The sequence below is a fragment of the Anastrepha ludens genome, chromosome 5, assembly GCF_028408465.1.
Source record: "Anastrepha ludens isolate Willacy chromosome 5, idAnaLude1.1, whole genome shotgun sequence".
Taxonomy (NCBI): domain Eukaryota; kingdom Metazoa; phylum Arthropoda; class Insecta; order Diptera; family Tephritidae; genus Anastrepha; species Anastrepha ludens.
In genome coordinates, this window is record NC_071501.1 from 126,716,047 (window position 1) to 126,736,780 (window position 20,734).

General features: G+C 37.1%; 2 protein-coding genes across 4 annotated transcripts; both read left to right on the forward strand.

The window, feature by feature from the left end:
* Positions 1–5,585: 5,585 nt before the first annotated feature.
* On the forward strand, positions 5,586–6,045 carry LOC128864901 (tigger transposable element-derived protein 3-like). Its single transcript, XM_054104662.1, has 2 exons — positions 5,586–5,677; positions 5,798–6,045. The coding sequence occupies exons 1-2, from the start codon at positions 5,586–5,588 to the stop codon at positions 6,021–6,023; spliced, it is 318 nt and encodes a 105-aa protein (XP_053960637.1). The 3' UTR covers positions 6,024–6,045.
* A 4,092-nt stretch (positions 6,046–10,137) lies between these two features.
* On the forward strand, positions 10,138–19,562 carry LOC128862782 (uncharacterized). 3 transcript variants are annotated; one of them, XM_054101514.1, is made up of 6 exons: positions 10,138–10,253; positions 13,717–13,962; positions 17,301–17,942; positions 17,997–18,171; positions 18,235–18,448; positions 19,264–19,562. In XM_054101514.1, the coding sequence occupies exons 2-6, from the start codon at positions 13,795–13,797 to the stop codon at positions 19,469–19,471; spliced, it is 1,407 nt and encodes a 468-aa protein (XP_053957489.1). In that variant the 5' UTR covers positions 10,138–10,253; positions 13,717–13,794; the 3' UTR covers positions 19,472–19,562. The 3 variants fall into 3 exon arrangements, with proteins under 3 accessions (XP_053957489.1, XP_053957490.1, XP_053957491.1); XM_054101515.1 differs by lacking the exon at positions 13,717–13,962 and having other exon boundaries at positions 10,140–10,253; XM_054101516.1 differs by lacking the exons at positions 10,138–10,253; positions 13,717–13,962 and adding an exon at positions 16,524–16,799.
* Positions 19,563–20,734: the final 1,172 nt, after the last annotated feature.

The window sequence follows — 20,734 nt, forward strand, 5'->3', positions numbered from 1 at the left end:
CAGCATGACTTCTTTCATGCTGAAAAGTCTCGAACGACTGGTGGAATTGCTCATACGTCAGAAGTCGCTGAAGGCTCACCCTCTGTCTCCATTTCAGCGTGCCTATCAAAGTGGAAAATCCTGCGAGTCGGCACTGCAAAACCTTGTTGCTAGGGTAGAGCTGGCCATCGACAGGAGGGACTACGCTATGGGCATCTTTTTAGACATAGATGGGACGTTTGATAATGCCACTTTTGACAGTATGTGTAGCTCTGCTAGCAGGCACGGCGTTGACCGGGTGCTAGTGAATTGGATTAGTTCGATGCTGGCCCAAAGAATCGTCTAGGTACGAGCAGAGGAAGATCTGCTGGTGTCATCCAGGGTTAATAGAGGTTGCCCCAAGACGGTGTGCTGTCTCCATTGCTCTGGTGCATGGTAATATATCCTCTACTCACCACCTTAAACGATTCGAGAGTCTACGCACAAGCATATGCGGACGATGTTGCCTGTTTGGTAACAGGCCCTTCGCTTATGAACATCTGCAGGAAAGTGCAGAAAACTCTGGATCTGATTGACATTTGGTGCTGTGCGAATGGGCTATAGGCAAATCCTACCAAGACTGGTATTGTCCTCTTCACCAGAATGGGGAAGCTTGATGGACTCGTTCTCCCAAAGCGAAAGGACTCACAATCCAGTTATCCAAGGAAATTAAATTTCTTGGAGTTATCCTCGATAGTAAGCTCCTCTGGAAATCACACGTTGAAACAAAGACATCCAAAGCACTGACAGCTTTCTGGCAGTGCAAAGTGGCCGTTCAAGTATTACGTAAGCACTATGCGGGGGTGGGCGAGTCTTTGTTTTGCTTATTTTGGATGACATGGGGGGTAGGGGATTCTAGATGATGATTACGTCATCGGTAGTTATTTACTTTTTTACACGAATGACAACCCTCACATTGTCTATGCTTGAAAACGAAACGCATTTTCGGGGATTCCCGCAAATATACACGCATACATTTAGGCACTCGCTTTAGGATACGTTTATAGTGAGCCAGGTTGTCGACACTGCAGTACACGTACTGGTAGTCGTGTATAATGAGCCAGGTGAATCTGGCTGTTGTGACAACAATTTTTTTTTTATTTGGACTTTTCGTTTCTTATAATCGGGTGATATAGCCAAAAATTTTGACTGGGTCCGATAATAATAGAGTCTCCGAGAAACCGGTAGTACGTACGACAAATCAAGCTGGCGACCGAGCGAGACTATCGAATCCGGGATTGCAGGCCCTACGCGCAATGAAATGAATTCGTTATCCGGAACAGCCAGACACCCTGCACCAAACACAACAGGTCGGCCAAGGTAGCCCGGTGCGCTATAAACGCGTACATAAGACTACGTTGAAAATGACACCTGTACGTGTACTGCAGTACAAGTAAGTGTCGGCAACCTGGCGCGATATAAACGTACCCTTAGAATCGATTCGGGGAATTACCGCGCGCTGTTCACTTGGCTAAATTTCTTCTGTCAGTGTATTGTTTTGTTCGGATACAATGCAACTCAACATTTGTGTTACCGTTGATTCCATTAGCCAAAGTTTAACGTTTAAATAAGATGTCGTTTCAAATAGACAAATCCAAGTTATACCAAAAATTGTTTGATAGTTTTAAAAAATATCATACAAGTACGAAAGTACAAAATGTACAAAAGTTAGTTAACTAAGTGTGGCGAAATTATAAATTACAAGCAAAGTCCGACAAGGAACTATATTAGATATCATTGTATCTAAGAGAATTGAAGAAGAATTGCAAGCGGCGACTAAGAATAATTCCAATCTTCTACATTTTTTTCCAAAGTGAGTGACGAAATCATTTTAGGTACCTATGAGTACTAGAAATATTAGAAATTTATGCGAGTGCGGCAGATGATAGAAAACGAACGGAATCTATTCGCAGCGTAAAAACTCTTGAAGAACTCACACAAGAATTACGTAAAATAGGATTTGACATTAGGCGCAGTGGGACATATCTTCGTTTGATTCCCAGAAAATCTAATTCTGCAGAGAGACGAAGACATGCATCGACAGTCCCTGTTAAGCTCATTCGGGCTCAAACTGATCACCACAAGAGCCACTTAGATAGCAAGTTCGCTGAAACATCAATCCATTATTCAGAGAACATAGCATCCATACTTGGACCAGATCAAGTATTTTTCATATCTCAAGATGAAAAAGCTCGAGTCCCTATTGGCGTAACTGCGGCAAATAAGCAAGCACCTCTTCTAATGCACATAGAATATAGAATCAAATTACTTGACCACGATTGGGTAATCGCTGAGCGTCATAAATTAATAACATCTGTTTATGCTGGTATCAAAATCACTTCCAGTATGCTAGGACAACCGTTGGATATTCTGGGCCAACATACATCGCTATTCGAAGTGGAAAGCATAGTTCATCTACTGCTAATACTCATGCTCAGGACTTCGAGACGCTTCTCGAACTTGAAGAGTTTCGACCATTAGCTAAAACTGACCACTAGTAAAACCAGTGCTAATCATGACGGTTGATGGAGAGCCAGATGAAAATCCGCGTTATGAAAAAGTCATAGGGATTGCTATGCAACACTTTAAGCGACATGATCTCGATGCATTGTTTTTAGCTACCAATGCTCCTAGAAGAAGTGCGTACAACAGAGTAGTATTGCCTCATGACCATTTTGGGTCTCATTCGGATGAACGTGGCGTTACAATTGATGAACATTTAGAAAGATCTAATTTCGAATTTGCAGGATATGTATTAGCTGAAGTATGGAGTTCCATGGAAATTGATAGCTATAATGTTACTGCAAAATATGTTGGGGCAGGTCAACAAGATGGTCCTGATTTTTCAGACATTAAATGGTATTCAGAACAAGTGCGTGAAAACCAATACTAGCTTCAAATTGTAAAATGTAGAAATACAGTATGCTGTCGTCCAAGAAGTGGCTATTCAGAACACTAGATAACAGGTTTCTTCCACCACTTGTAAAAGTAAAACAAACAGTTGATGACTTGGTTTTGAATGAAGGAGGGCAATTTCTTGATCTTCCTGTCAATTTAGCTCTACGCTTAAGTGCTTCACTTCATTTCCTGCAAATGCGCTACGATTATTTTTGTCACGGTAAAATTAAGGCTATCAAGTCGAACTTGCAAATGAAGACTGTTAATTTGAATTTAATATGTGTACCAAAAATTTTAAATAAGTTTGTTATGTTCGTAAGATTATAATATTTTTGTCCCTTACTCTATGTTGAATACTGCACCAGTAAAATCTAATCTCTATTCTAAATCTATTTTCTTATTTTTAAAATTATAATTATAACATTATAATTATAATATAAAAATAATACATGTTTAATTGAAAAATGTTTACGTAAGCATGGGGGGAGGGGGTAAAAGCTTTGCTTACTCTTGCTGACAAGGGGGATGGGGGGGTAAATAATTGTAATAAATCTGCTTACGTAATACTTGAACGGCCCCAAAGGTATCTTTGGGAAAACGTGTGGTCTTTCTCCTAGCAAGGTTCTATGGATCTACACGGGTATGACAAGACCTATTATCACCTATGCATCAGTGGTCTGGATGAGTATACTCTCTCTCGTGAGAGTCAGAAGAACCTTATCGAGACTACAACGCACTCTGGCCATCTGTTGCACCAGAGCTTTTCCGACTACTTCAGGCTCGGCATTAGATGCTCTGATTGATGCTTTCATCCAAGGAGAGGCCTTGAAGGCCATCTGCAGGCTGAAACACAATGGGAACTGGTACGGCCCCTGTCCGGCATTGAAAAATTCCCGTTAACTCCATGCCATTGGAGCGTGGAGCATGGCTCCGGCTCTGGGGTCTACGTGGAATCCAGCGGGAAAAGACTTTGCTCTTGTAATTCATTCATCTGTGTTTCAAGCGGAAGTGTGTGCAATTCAAGAAGCGATGAACTTTGTTGTGGAAAACCGATGGTTAGGCAGATCTCTATGTGTCTGCAGCGACAGCCAAGCTGCGCTTATGACCTTAGACAGCCCCCCAACCACATCAGGGGTAGTCGAGTTTTGTAAATTCAGACTGAACTATGTCGGTGGACATAATAGCCTGATGCTAACATGGGTTCCGGGGCACGTGGGTATCGCGGGTAACGAGACCTCTGACTCCTAAGCTAAGATGGACTCTGAGGCCAACTTCTTTGGGCCAGAGCCCGTTTTGCCACTCCCTTCTGCGGCCATCAAAACCACGGTTAGCAAAGGGGTAACTAAAACCCACAAGCGAGCTTGGCAGGCTGCGAGAGGCTGCAGATGGACTAAACTGATGTTACCTGTCATGTCCGATCGACTGTCGCAAACCGTCCTGTCATTAAGCAGAGGAGAGTGCAGACGGCTGGTTGGACTGATGAGGGGCCACTTTTTGTGGGCGAAGCACTTGGAAAGGTTGGACATCTCAGACAGAGTACTCTGCCCAGCTTGTGAAGAGGAGGATGAGACGGCGGACCACTTTCTGTGCGTCTGCCCCGCCTTCGCTCGAATCAGGTTTGAGGTCTTTGGCACTGATGTGTTAAGAAGCGACCATCTTGGCTCCTTGGCACCACAAGATCTACTCAGATTTCTTCGGAAATCGGGTAGATTTAAAGAAAATTAAAAGGGAATCCAAGTGTAGTACAATGGACTTAATTAATGTCTGAGTGCTGCACTTGCTAGTTGTCCCGACAAAAACAAAAAAAAAATGCTATTAATAAAACTATACTGGCTATTTTTTCTGAGGGGCAACCTGGGCAATTATTGCTTCTGGGCACAGATATTTCATATACATAAGTATATTAGAGTAGAAATACCACCTATTAGAGAAGAAATACCAAATGTTGAGAGTGCATCACTTGAATTTATTTATTTCTAATTTGTTTTAAGGTAAGTAAGTTAGTAGAGTCCGAGTGCTTAATCGGCGTAGGCTCTTTGGCTTTTGGACCTATAATATTCAGCTTTTTGAATAACCCAAAAAACATACTAATTTCTGAAATAATTCTCAGTGTAGTTTCCACACAAATTCTTTTTATTTTAATGATTTGAAATTGGAAGCATTAAAATGTTGTAGTAGATATAGAGAAACCTCTCCTAGCGGACACCTATAATAACCGACACCTCCCTTGGGCGGACATTTTTTCATGCACCAAGTTTTAAGTGCATTTTTTAGAACAAATGCCCCTTTCTTATCCGGACACTCTCTTGACCGGACGCGGACAGTGATTTGTCATAAAATTAGACCAAAAACCTCTATTAAGCGGACGCGAAACTCTTGTCAACAGACATAGAGATTTCGTTTCATAATAAATCAGAGAAAAACCTCCCTTGAGCGGACGCGAACTCCCCTTGAGCGGACAAAACTTTGCACACATAACAATGCAAAACGTTCGTTACAATTATGTATACTGACTTTTAAAAAACGTCGTAATGGTTGTGTACACACATACGATGTGAGTAAATAAAAAAAGGGGATTCCCGTGTTTGTTGCAAATATTTTTTAAGGCACATGCTTAGTTTGGTTTGCTCAGTTAAGTGTGTTCAGTGAAAGTGAAAAGTCGTAAAACAATGTCGCGGTCGAATGTGAGTTTGAAAGAAAAAATTGCAATCATAAACGCTAGTGAGGAAAACCATTTGTCCGCGCGAGCATTAGCCAAAAGGTAAGTTTTACTCAAAAAAAAAAAAACATCGTTCTAATTTATAGTCGGAGTGTAAAAACAGTTTTCAATGAAAAAGAAAATCCTCTTAATTATGTATTAAATTATATTATCTGTTTTAAGGTTCAAAATTGGAAAAACCCAGGCTGCGCACATTGTTAAAAATAAAGAAGATATCCGAGCGAAATGGATCGATGGAAACAATAGTCAAAGCAAAAGGTCCTTTATGAAAGTAGATGGAAAAAAAATTGACGAGTTGTGTTACGAGTGGTTGTGTAGGGCCCGAAGCCAAAATGTTCCAATATCCGGGCCAATAACACTAGTCTACAAGGAAAAGTATCCGAAATAATTTAAACTAATATCTGCTTCTCTGTCCATGCAAAATTCGGATTGATAACTAAAATTAATTTATTAGTTTGAGTTTTCGAGATATCCTAACCTAAAAGTGCAAAAAACCCCATTTTTGCCCATATTTGAGGTTATGTAGCCTTGCAGATGTTTTCTTTCACCAAAATTAAAGGATGGCATCTTTAAATACAATCCTTCTTTTTTCAAATGGCGTTTTGTTTGCTCAAATATCATTTTTTTTCGCAGAGATATCGCATTTTGAAATTTTCATGTTTCGAAATTTTCCTACACCTGAAAATCGATTAAGATAACATAGACATGATATAGTCGATTACTAATTTTCTTGGGTTTGAGGGCCTGAAATATATGGATTAATAGTATGTAAATTTGGAGTTTGTGGGTAAGCCTGCTTGCGGCATGATAGGGGTGGTTACTAGGGGTTAGGGCTGTGTGTGACTCGGTACCCAAAGGTTAGATAGTGTAGGGGTGTGGTGAGTCAGCACACTTATGGTGTGAGACAAAATTTTAAGAAAAATAAGACTCAATTCAAGAAAATTAGTAATCGACTATATCATGTCTATGTTATCTTAATCGATTTTCAGGTGTAGGAAAATTTCGAAACATGAAAATTTAAAAATGCGATATCTCTGCGAAAAAAAATGATATTTGAGCAAACAAAACGCCATTTGAAAAAAGAAGGCTTGTATTTAAAGATGCCATCCTTTAATTTTGGTGAAAGAAAACATCTGCAAGGCTACATAACCTCAAATATGGGCAAAAATGGGGTTTTTTGCACTTTTAGGTTAGGATATCTCGAAAACTCAAACTAATAGAGAAATTCTGAGGCCAGATTTGGATTCAGCGCATCATAAACCTTCGGAAATATATAGTCTGGTTTCTGGGTCTGAATGTTGGTTAAATTTTGTCGGCCTGTGTAATTCAGATAAAGGCTAGAGATATCGCTTTAAAACAGGATGTCTGTAATTTTGTGGCCTCTAACGGCTGGTTACAAAAATAGCGAACCAGACATAACATAACTTTTCGGTACATTTGTGGTGAAAGTGCTACTGTTGATATGCAAGATGTCAAGCAATTTTTGGAAAAACTACCATCAATGCTAATTGGATATGGCCCCAGGGATTTTTATAACGCTGATGAGACAGGCCTTGTCTTTAGAGCTTTGCCAAACAAAACGTTGGCTCTAAAATTTGAGGTATGTCGATGAGACAAACTTTCGAAAGAGCATATGAATGTCCTATTTTGTACTAATATGGCAGGAGAGAAAGAAACACCATTTGTTATTGGGAAAGCTGCACGGCCGAGAGCGTTTGCAACAATTGATATTAAAAAACTGCCAGACATTGGTATTCAAATAAATAGGCATGGATCACCCGTGAGGTGATGTCAGAATGGTTGACAGATTTTAACAAAAAAATGGAGTTGCAAAATAGAAAAGTACTATTATTTCTTGACAACGCGGCATCTCATCCACGTGATATGAGTTTGAAAAATGTTAAGGTAATTTTTTTCCCCAGTAACGCGACGTCAGTTTGCCAACCTTTGGATCAAGGAATTATCCAAAATTTTAAAATTCATTATCGAAACTTTTAAGTAAAAAATATCTTGGTTAGCATGGGAGCAGGTTCGCCAAACAAAAATATAAATGTTTTAGAAGCAATACATTTTATAAAAGAATCATGGGCGAAGGTTCAACCGGAAACCGTGAAAAATTGCTTCCAGAAAGCAGGTTTTGACAAAAATAACAATGTTCCAGCTGAATTCAAGTCCAAAGATGATTTGCCGTTAGCACCACTTGCTTCTATTTGGGAATTATCAAAAACCCTTGGAGAGTCTAGTCACTCAAGTTGCGATGACTTCGTAGCAATTGATAATAATGTATGGACCGAGAGCTCTGAGTTAGAGCTGGACGTTGTAATGGCTGAAAGTTTTGAAGTGATTGATGATATGGATACTGAGAGCGTTCACGAATAAGCTTACCCAATTAACTCATACGAAGCTGCTTTGGAGGCTATTTCAAATTTGAAAAGATTTTGCAGCGAAGACCTGATTGCTTTTGAATTGCTGCAAGAATTAGAGAGCCATATGCAAAATATTTTCCTTGTAAATAAACAACAAAATTTACGTCAATCGACAATTTCCCGATTTTTTAAATAATCAAACAAAAATGCCTTGTTCTAAGTGGAATATTTATTTTTATTTTTGTTATTCCTTTATATGAGATATGTATACATGTGTATGAATTTTGAAATTAATAAACACAAATCTTGTGTGAGCAATCTAATGAATATATTTTATTTAAATGAGAAATTGGTAAGCATTTAATTAGTGAAAAGTTCAAAACTTCACAAAATAGCTACCCACTCCCATAACCGGACACCTCTCTTGGCCGGACAAAAATCAGCCGACGGTGAGTGTCCGCCCAAGGAAAGTTTCACTGCATATTCAAAAGCTTATCACGCAGCGACTTTTAATTGTCGATGATTTTTATTAATTGATATACATCCCTTATAACTTAAAATAGAAAAAATCGGGTCCTTGAACTTTTTTTAAATAATCTCTAAAATCGAATATCTCGAAAAAGTTAAGTTTTGGATATCGTGCCATATAACCAAGTTAAGCAGAAATTACCCAAGTACTCATGTCCTTAACTATCCCGGACGACTTTTCCGTTAACTCTGTGTAGTGACTCACTCATGCGTAATAAATGCGTTTTTTGTTTACATTGCAATAACACTTAACATCATTATTACGAAATTTATTATTTTTTATCAGCATATTTTTATCACTATATCATTTTTTATTACTATGAGTAAAACTAGGAAATAAAATTTCGAAAGAACTATTTATTTTATATTGAGTATGAAAAATAGTATTAATTATGTTTTTCTTTTGTTATTATAAATGTTTATTATTTCCTCAGTAGCAACCAAAAAACTGGGAATCGGTCGTACTCTAATTGTTAGTCATTTTATTTCGTAAAAAAAAATTTAATTCAAGTTTGTAATTCGTATGTTTCCCGGATAACCAACCAAAATAATTATATTTTCTAATAATTTTTTTAATTTTTTATTTTTTTGTATTATTTTTCACAAAATATAATTGCAAATATTCAACACATTCAGTTCATTATTTGCGAAAGCACTAATTTTTCTAAATTTTCATGAAAAATATATTAGAAATTCGTAAGATCAAACCAGGGTGTATAAATTCCAATGCCGAAATTCTGCTAAATGTTATTATTATTATTTTTTTAATTAAAGCAATAATAAATAAAAAAATAAAATAAAAAATAGTAATAACAATAATTAAGAGGCTTAGAGGGTAACCGCGCTCTACCAGAGAAATGGAAATAAGCATTATTTCTTTTAATGCTTGCAGCTTTAAACGAAAATAGAAAAATAGTAAGCACACAAATATACATATAAACAAGAAGAGAAGCTTAATCAGTTAATATATCTAGCAGAGAAGCTTTTCAGTATATAGCTTCTCGCAAGTTCTCTGTTAATAGTTTGTGGTGGAAACGTTTTCAGCTGAAATTGAAATGAAACAGAAACGAAATAGGAACCGGAATCAGTGCCGGCCAATTGAGAGCTTTGAATTCAACATTCTTCCGTTATATTCGTTTAAATGTTTGGTTCTACAAAGTTTTAAGTTTAGCGCTTTTTGAACCCAATTGGATCTACGCTTGAAAGAGATGTATTACTAAAATGTTCTCTGCTACTAATACAGTTAAGTAAATTTCTCTCTCTTTCTGAATGGGAAAATGGCCAGTGTTTGCCTGAATGATCTCGTAGCTTACTTATCAGAGGAAGCGTCCTACCATTACATATCTATCGTTTTCTTTTGCACAATTGGTTTGATATATCAAATGCGTATGTATTCTTATCAAATATGTATGTGCAGAAACTTTGTAGTGTGGAATTTTTCGCAGTTGTGACAAATTTAATTTAGTCAAACTGATTAAAACAAACAAATACAAACACTGGCAAACCGTGCGTTTTCAGTTCGTGATAACGAATGTGAGGTGTTATCGGGATGGTAAACTTGTGGGTGATACTGAATTTTTCATGAAGTATTGACCATAGAGCGCTCGGCTTTACGCGTCAGTCTTCTAAGCATTTCTGCCAAGCGAAGTTCATTTAGTCATTTAGCTTTCGTGCGTTCGTGAATTGCAATAATTGCCGATTACACTTACAAAAGAATTATTACAGTAAGTGGGAACCCATTTTTTGATTGGTTGGTGTGCTTTTTTTCTTTAAATGTGCATGTGTATGTACGTATGCAGGTGCATACGCTTTGAAATTTATTGCTTGACCTACACCCTAATATAAAAACATTCAAGACAAGTGCACCCATGGACAATTGGAAATAAAAAGTGCACTATTTATTATGACACCTGCAGGAACTTTTTTTAATTTACAAGGCAATTACTGCTTAAGTATAGTGAACAAAAAAGTGTTCCATTAATGGTGACTTGCATTACTTATTTGATTTGGCTTCGTTGGGGTCGTATAAATGATATTAAATAAATTACATATTTCATTAGATATTTAACCGATATTTAAATTTTTTTTAATAATTCATCACAATTAAACTCGAAGTTCCCGCAAATAAATAATGTTTCCTATTTTTAGTAGCGTTGAAAATTAATTTCTAATCTTATCAGGCATTCAAAGTACTTCTAAAGTGCTTGCCCCACCGACAGATATTTGAATGCAAAATATATACATGGCAGCAAGTCTTTGTCACATCATTTGGGATTTAATTATTGAAGTTGTCTATGCTGATATCAAAAATCTGTTTTCACTGTTTAATTTTCGTTTTTCATTTATTTTTCTTTTCGGAAGGAGCGAATGGTAATTTAAGTTTACAACTCATCGAAGCAAGATAAATTTTGCAATATGTGCACATACACACACTAATATGCACATACATACATAAATACAATCCTTTGCTGTCAAAGTAAGAAAAGTTAGAAGGAACTGATTCGAAAACAGTTACAGAATGCACGCAAGGAGGACAGATTACCGAGTTTGCTATTTAGTTATGGTGAAAAAATGTGAGGGGAACTTTGGCTGCCACGTCACTTGGGAGATTCCGCAGCCTAATCTGCACGATCATTTCCCATGTATTCACACACTCGTCCAATTAGTCGTTGTTCAGATGACCACGGAATGTTGTCATTGGTTGATTTTTTCGTATATCACTAACACAATCTCTGTCTTTTCGTAAACAAACCGCTTCGTAAACCAAGTGACGGGAGCCCATTACCTGGTTCGTAGTAGGGGTGGGACTATTCGAATAATAAAATCTTTTATTCGAGAGGTATTCGTAATTCGAATAATATTTATTCGAATTTTTTATTCGTTTATTCGAATAATACTATTCGAATACCTCACTATTCGAATACCTCACTATTCGAATACCTTACTATTCGAATACCTCACTATTCGAATACCTTACTATTAGAATACCTTACTATTCGAATACCTTACTATTCGAATACCACCTCACTATTCAAATACCTTACTATTTGAATACTTCACTATTCGAATATTTTTGGTAAATATTTACTTAGATTAGCGGACTACTAATCGGTTTCTGTACAAGTGCATGTACCTATGTATGCAAATTCAAAAACCACGCAAAGGCTTATATTAACACGTTCCCTGTCGCAATACAAAAATGCAAAATTTACCGACAAGTCCAACAGGGGCTTTTGAATAATTTGTTTTTTTGTAGTCATAGGATAGCTTTAGTAATAATAATAATTAAAAAAAAAAACCGAAGTAGGGTATTTCTACCTGAAACACATATGGTACATGAGCGTAGAGGGACATTTTTGCTTCTGCACGTTCATGAAACACATGTGGTTCACATACCCCCTGACGCACATATGGCTCAGGAACGTATTAGTGCTTATCAGGCGCACGTTTACTGAACCATATGTGGCTCAGCGGACAGGGAACGTGTTAAATGGCAATACTACCTACTTTTTATTGTGTCGGCGCTTTGTTTTTGTTTCATATTGTGGTAAATATTTACTTAGATTAGCGGACTACTCTTGCTTGAGGCATGAAATTATTTTCTTTTAGGTTTTTTTGCTTTTCGCAGAACTATTATATGCACATACATATACTCATATACTCTACCTGCTACTGACTGACCTACGCCCGATAAACGAGTGCAGACAGTCCTACGACCATGCATACGCTCAGGTAACTGGCGATGAGAATTATATAGATGGACATTTGAGGCAAACTTTTCTTTGGGTTGAGTTAGATCACTCATTAAAATCAAGAACCTCAAGCAAGAACGTTCAGCCAATCAAATCATCAATCAAGACAAATAAAAATAATAATAATAATGCCCAGAAGCAAAGTTTGGCAACATTTTACAATCGTGGAAAATACCGGTGAGGCCTCCTGCAATTATTGTGGTGATATGCTGAAACGTATGGGATCCACCACTTGTTTATGGAACCATTATAACTTTAAGCATAAACTCAGTTATGGAGTTGATAATCAACCGGAACCTTCGAGCAGCCGTGCTACAGGTGATTCAGAAGAAATTTTGCCTCCAAACCGGAAGCGGCAGTCACGGGTTAGTACTTCAACCAGCATTTCCACAAGTATTACCCAAGACCGCCAAGAACTAATTACCCAGGCGTTAACGAAAATGTTAACAATGGATATGCTGCCGACATCCTTTGTTGAAAATGAAGGATTTAGATCGTTAATGAGTGTTTTCTACATGTACATGGTAAGTATATAGTAATTCCATCCTATTATTGGCCTTGAATAACTTCTAAATCTGTAGATTAAGCAAAAGAAGATTTTAATGCTCCATATTTATCGTTTGAGAGAAAACCATTATTTCGATCCGTTACCGAGAATGTTAAAACCGATGCGGACATAGAAAATGTGAAATCATATTTCTCCATACAATTTATATGGGAAGTTGAAAAGAGCGGTGCGGTGTTAAGGCGTCTAAACACAAGAATTGTTACGAGGGAAAACCAAATATTTTTTTAGAAACGCTCTGATGTTTTTATGCACATTTAGTTATGCACATACATATAAGTATGTATACCTGTCGCTGTTTTATCAAGAACAATACCAAAGAAATCTTATTAGCTAATTGAAACATGAAGCGGTCAAATCAAAAAATCACAATGTTCAAAAACCGAGAAAAACTGATTAGCACCATGAGAAGGGCCAATGTAATTTTTATATTTTTAAAAGCATTTTCTCCCTGATATAAATTAATATATAGTGAGGTATTCGAATAGTGAGGTATTCGAATAGTAAAGTATTCGAATAGTGCGGTATTCGAATAGTAAGGTATTCGAATAGTGAGGTATTCGAATAGTAAGGTATTCGAATAATGAACTATTCGAATTATTTGAAACGAATAGCATTATTCGTTTTATTCGAATGTTATTCGAAAATAGTCCCACTCCTAGTTCGTAGCATACCTCTAAAAATCGAATATTCGAATAGTAAGGTATTCGAATAATGAACTATTCGAATTATTTGAAACGAATAGCATTATTCGTTTTATTCGAATGTTATTCGAAAATAGTCCCACTCCTAGTTCGTAGCATACCTCTAAAAATCTTTTCATCATGGAGTGTACGCATTATTCATGTATTCTTAAATGTATTTATGCAGGCACTTAGGCATATACATAAATACAAAGCAACAAAGCGAAGTCTCACGAACAGAGGCATAGGAAGACGAGCCTGTAGCATGAAGCTGGTCACAAATATGGTGAATCCAGACGTGGGCACTCTGAGCGTTGTGAGTCCTCCCGAAGTAATGCAGAAAGTAGTTCCGGGAAAGGAGTCTCCCCAGAAGAGGAGGAGGGATTGTTTTAGCGGTCACGCCACTCAACGCACGCAGTACACGATAGTCGCTGTAAGTGCGAAGACATTTTGAACCATTTCTCAGCCCCCAAAAAAAGTACATTGTTTTTGTATCTTTATGTGTGTATCCTGATTCACATGTTTTCTCAAACAAAATTTACAAACATTTTGAAAACAATTTATATTAAAAAAGTTCTTACTTTAGGATTTGTCTGTGTTAATTAATTCAAATGTGAATTAGTTCACCTTTTCATGCTTTTACTAATTTTTACTCAGATTAAAAAAGTTCTGCCCAAAGGAGAGCCTTTACTTTAAAAACATTCCGAAATCCCGATATAAAATGTTCCGTTAATATTGGCACCTCTATTAAATGTAATGTTTGTCTGTACATTGTCCCTTATGTGGTCATGCCCATATTTAGGCGTATTTACATATTTTTATGTGATATGACTAGCCTTACCGATATAAGAAAGCGGAGGCAGTTCAATTTAAAATTGCAGTCACGTACATATTACCAAAAACTTAAATTTGTACTTGTAGAAAATGGGCCTCAAATTATTCAAATTGTTAAGTAATTAAGCTTTCTTTGATTGTGGGAAAGCACAATTATTCATGTGAAGATTTGCAATTAAAAATATCATTTTGAAAAGTTTCAGTCCCACTTAAATAATAACACTAATAATGGTATAATATTAATAATCGTAAAATTAATAATCATGTGGTGTGATACAATATTATTCTACCTTTTAAAGTAATTTCCTCTATTATAGGCAATTTGATAAGATGGCAACCCGCTTTCAATTATGACCATTTCGCTGAATCGTTTGAGCTTAAGATACTCATGCACAAGCAAATGGATAAGCATTGCATGATATAACTGGAGTCTTTCTCCCTCAACTTCCAGGCACATGTCGAAAAAAGACAAAAGCTTTCAATCAAAACCAAGTCTAGCTGTATAGGTATTTATTGGGGAATACATGTGACTTAGGACTGAGCCAGTATTCGTAGTGCGTTTTTTGCTTGCCTCAGATTTGTGCAAATGCCACAAACAAATATTCGCGAGTAGCTCTCTGGTGAATTTACAGTCGCTGAAAAATACTTAGGAACTACGCGTTGGCAACCATATATGCGCATGCTTTATCGAGTCTAGAGCCGTAATGGTACCGTTTGGGCCGCCGTAGCCGAATGGGTTCTGTCATGAGAAATCTCCTCATAAAAAAACCATTTATCGTTCGACTTTAAACTGGGGGTTGCTCCATTTGTGGAACAACATCAACACACACTACAAATAGGAGGAGGAGCTCGACACCTAACAGAAGTGTACGCGCCAATTAATTATTTTAGTTTCTTAAGCGTTTTAAAAAGGATGGTTCTTAATGCGCGAAAGACTACTAGCCAGATTGATAGGATGATCGTTAGATTGTCAAAACAGGGACTCTGGAAGAGTGCTGCTGACATCCATCGAAAAAATTTTGTTCATCTAGAAAAACCATAATGAAAAGACCAGTTGCACTTCGATTGGTAGAAGCAGGGCTTCATTGTCGACTAGCATGGAAGAACCCATTGGTAACAGCATCGCAACGACAACACCGAATTGAGTTTGCTCGAAGGCACATATGTATCTTGGACTCAAAATGAGTGGCGTTATATTTTATTCAGCGATGAAACGAAAATAAATAGAGTTAGTTCTGATGGTAGGAAGTACGTGCGACGGTCAAAAAGTGCAGTATTCGACCTCAAGTTCGTCTCACTAATCATAAAGCAGGGGAGGCTCAATAATGGTGTGGGGCTCCCTTTCGTGGAACGGTGTCGGGCGAATTCATCGTATCGTCAAGTACGTTCAGATACTTCAAAATGTAATGCTACCTTATATATATGTATACATATAATTGGCGCGTACACCCTTATTTGGGTGTTTGGCCGAGCTCCTCCTCCCATTTGTGGCGTGCGTCTTGATGTTGTTCCACAAATGGAGGGGCCTACAGTTTCAAGCCGACTCCGAACAGCAGATATTTTTTATGAGGAGTTTTTTCTTGGCAGAAATACACTCGGAGGCTTGCCATTGCCGAGGGGCGACCGCTATTAGAAAAACAACTTTTTCTTAATTTTGATCTTTCACCGAGATTCGAACCTACGTTCTGTCTATGAACTCCGAATGGTAGTCACGCACCAATCCATTTGACTATGGCGGCCGCTATTACCTTATACGGAAGAGAATTCAGCGGTGATTTAGAAACATCAACGAGCACCGAAGCAACTTGGAGTGCCGATTTAAATCCAATAGAACATCTTTGGAAGCACGTGAAAAATGCACTCAGAATATCACAAGCTTGGATCGGTTATTTGAAAAGGCCAATACAGCATGGAAATTCACTCCGATTAGGCCTTGGAGAGGTTTAATAATGCCAATGTAAAGGCGCTGGGCAGCAGTAATACTCGTAAAGCAAAACGGAATTAGCAAACGGAAGCAAACAAATATTAATGTATACTTTTCCCTTTCGCCTGCCTTTTTTACGATTGGTCTATTATTTTGCTTCATTCTAGAGTATTTTCCTCAAAGGAGTGTCGCATTATATAAACTTTTTTACATGAAGTAAAAAATATTATGTTTTTCTTAGATAGAAATACTGATACGGATTGAAAAAGTTTTAAATCTATGAAATAAAACCTAATATACAAGGATTTAAGTGATTCTATTGAAAAAGTCTCAAATGGAAAGAACTGGGTATCGTCCTTAAGTAGATTCGCCACAACTATAAGGAGCATTGCAAGGAACATATAAAAACAGGAAGGTGCAGTTGCCGGCCCGTTCAGCTAACAAAACTCGACTAAGAAATAGAGTCTGTGTGAATTCCAGTCAGTTTTGGGTGGACATTTTCCCAATTTTCGGTAATTCTCAATCAGTATTCAGTTTGCTAAATGACATGACAAACAAATTTAATTTAGATAGCCGCAGCTATCGGATGCGATTCAGGAGGCTCTACGTTAAAATCTTTGTACAAGTCAACATATTTTCAGTTTTTTCGTTTTTTGCGCAAAGATTGGCAAATTTAATAAATAATTTTTTCATGTAATTCAAATGAGGCACTAAAATTTACATCAAGAGTTTGAAAGAGCTTAGATAACATATTCGCACGACGCCATATTCGTCTTTGGAGAGAAGAGCAACTAGCGAATGCAATTCTCGGAAAGAAATTTGCTTCACTACTTTCTTAGCAAGAAATAATAATTGTGCGCTCATTCAATACGCAGAGATTTAAACTTCTACATATATGATTTTCTTAATCAATAATTGTTGTTGTAGGAGTTATTGTTACACTAACACATATACTCGTGTGTATATACTTAATAAATTTAATCATGAACTGAATTCCATTTAAAAATTTATAGAATATGTCAGTACCGGAAATTGTGAATCTCAAAAGTGTGGTGGAACCTTATTTAGCGGGCGGTGCGTTAGAGTCGTACAGGTCTCGTTACCTTACCAAACCTGGGGATAATTATGGCAGCTGCATGCTGGCTATATCCGCCAACATCAAGCGTCCAAATGGTCTCATCGAGGAGTTGCCCTTAATTGCAAAGCTACCGCCAGTAACCAACGATTTATATTGGCAAATATTCCAGCCCGAACGAACTTGCATCACTGAGAATAAAGTGTATCAAACTGTTGTGCCAGAAATACATCGGCTACAAATCGAAGCTGGTATGTCTGAAGATAAGCTGTACGATGGTGTGCCTCGTTACTATGGCAGTCGGATATCGTTAGATGCCAATGCTACCAAAGTAGATCGCGATGCAGTTCTAGTGCAAGAGAATCTCCAGACGTCCGGTTACAAAGCTGGGAATCGGCAGAAAATGTTCGATTTTGCACATGCGAAACTTGTCATGGAATGTATGGCCCAGTACCATGCGTTGCCAATTGCTTTGCGTCTTAAGAAACCCGACATTTTCACCAAAAATATACGTCCGTACTTCAATCGCTTCAATATGAACATTTCATTAGGAGATGAGATGAGGGACGAAATGCGTAGGGTGAGTTATTTCCAATCTAAAATATTTGGAGGCTATATTTGTCTAATTTCTTAGGAAGTATCCGAGGACCTACAGTTGGCCACCAATAACAATGAGGCGGCAATTGAGGAGATTATGAAACTATTTAAGTTGTACGATGATTGGCTGGAGCAGCCAGAATCAGTTGATGGACCATATACCAGCCTGGTGCACTGCGACCTGTGGATCAATAACATCATGTTTCGATATGGTAAGAACCTATACATTTTTATCGTAGCATTCATTGGTACTTAAAAGTTTCTCTCTTTTACAGATGACAAAGGCCAACCGATAAAGTTAAAAATTGTAGATTTCCAAATAGCCCAGTATGAGTCAGTTGCGCATGACATTATATTTTTCCTATTCTCAAGCGTCGAATCTGCAACGCTGGAGGACGATTTCGAAAACTTTTTGAAAATCTATTATGATGCCTTTATACAAAACTTAGAAACAGTGCAGGTTTCTACTAAAAACTATACTTTCGAGAGGTGGGTATTACAAGTATTATGGGGACAGATACCTGTAAACGGCCATATTTTCACTGATTTTCATTAAAAATATTTAAAATGAAGAAGTCAATACATTTTTTTCAAAAGTGGCATACAGTTTATTTATACATTAAAATAATATAATTTTTTTTTTATATTAATCATTTAAAATGGCGGATGTACACTCAATTCTTCCAGGAAGGTCGCAGCGGGGCTTCTCAATCGGCGGGCATTGTAGCATCGGCGTCAGTGACCTGAATACAAAAAACCAAATTTTTTTTTGTTTATTAATGTCATACTTTCTATATGAATTAACAAAAAAAAAAACAAATCGCGGAATAAAATATTTCAAAAAAAGAATTTGGAGGCGAATTTTCCCACTATTTTTGCTTCGAAAAAATTATTTCGAAAACTTGGAAATTCACATAGAAAGTGATATCATTAAAAAATGTGTGCAAAATTTCAGGGAGATCGGTCAATAACTTTTCGAGTTATCGTGTACGCCAATTCGAAAAATGTATATTAGTTTTGGAAAAAAACCGTCTAAAGTTTGAATACAACTTAACTATACCTCTCCCAGTGCTCGAACGCAAAGAATGGAGTCGTCCCGGTTGACGATCGATAATATAAAAAATACTTAAATTTACGTTCTAAAAATGTTTTGACATATTTTTAAAGGATTTTATTAACATTTATCAGAAAAAAAATTAATCAAAGTATTTCATTTTATGTGATACACGTTCATGTCCACAATTTACTAATTATTAATTTCCTATTTTTTCTTGAAAATACTTTCGATTTGCATATCCGAACAGCTTTCTAAGTGAAGTACGACGCGTGGGACCAATTGAAATTCCACACCCGATTTTCATGACAAAAATAATTTTGGCCGATAACAGCACCCTTCCAGATGATTTCAAGGACGTAGACATATCATTTTTAAGTAAGAATCGTGGACTGAAGGCGGTTACCAAACGAATGGAAGATATTGTGCGTGTGGCGAAAAAGTTTAAAATATATTAATTTAACTTTTGATTTTTGGTTAAAATAAGAAACTGCACTGCAGTACCTGAGAAATTAAATGGGTTTAATGGGTTTTTTTTGGGAAGTAGAAGAAGACTTTTAAATACTGATTTGTTGATAGAGAAATCTATAATGAATTGCAAAAATTAAACAGCTAATTATTTGGCAAAGGGCACTAATTATTTGATAGTTATGCCTTATTTTATTCATTCATTTATTTATTTATTTATTTAGTCTAACACAACAACCACGGGTTATATTTCAGCGTTAGATCCCAATGCATTACAAGTGAGCATAAGAAATTAAAAAGTGATACTATTTGAACTTAACTTCTAAGCCTTATTAAATTACAATTAAATTACATTATTGACGAAGGGTAAGAGTAAGATTTGAGGAAAAAAACAAGAGTAATACAAGAATTTAGCGAAGTAGAGTAGAGACAAAGGATTAGAGTATAAAGTTTGCTACGTTTATATGAATATAAGCAAGCATCTTTGGGAAATAGCTATTTCAAAATATAAAACAAGTTCCCGGATCTTTGAAGTTGAGAAAATGTACGAGGTGTGCTCAAAAAGTATCGCGAATTTTGAATTTTCGCATGCTACGTATATTCGAATTTCAATTTTTTTGTGGTGATATGTTGGTACTCATGTCTCTAACTTATGCCGACGAGTTCGGCCATTTTGAATGTTCAGTTAATTGTTGACAGCTGCTTTGCTTGCACGTGTTTCGGCTCGTCTTCGATTTTTACCTATTCAAAAAGATGGATCCAAGAACCTGTATCAAATTTTGTGTGAAAAACGAAATTGAAGGCGCGGATGCGTTCCGAATGTTGACTGTGACGGAGAGGCTACCTTGGACCAAAGCAACGTTTATCGGTGGTACAAAATGTTCTCAGAAGGTCGAGAAGATGTGGACGACGAAAAGCGTACCGGACGCCTGAGCACCTTAACAACGGACGAAAAAATTGATGAAGTGAAGAAAATGGTGTTGGCCAATCGTCGAATCACCGTTAGAGAAGTTGCTGAGGACCTAGACATATCGATTGGCTCGTGCCATTTGATTTTTTTCAATGATTTGGGCATGAGGCGGGTCGACACAAAATTCGTACCAAAACGTCACAATTTCAACCAAAAGCAGCATCGTATGATCATTGCTAATGAGATGTTGGACTCTGTCCGCGACGCCCCAAAATTTGTTCCCGAGAGTCATAACTGTGACGAATCGTGGGTTCATGGTTATAACATGGAAACCAAAGCTCAA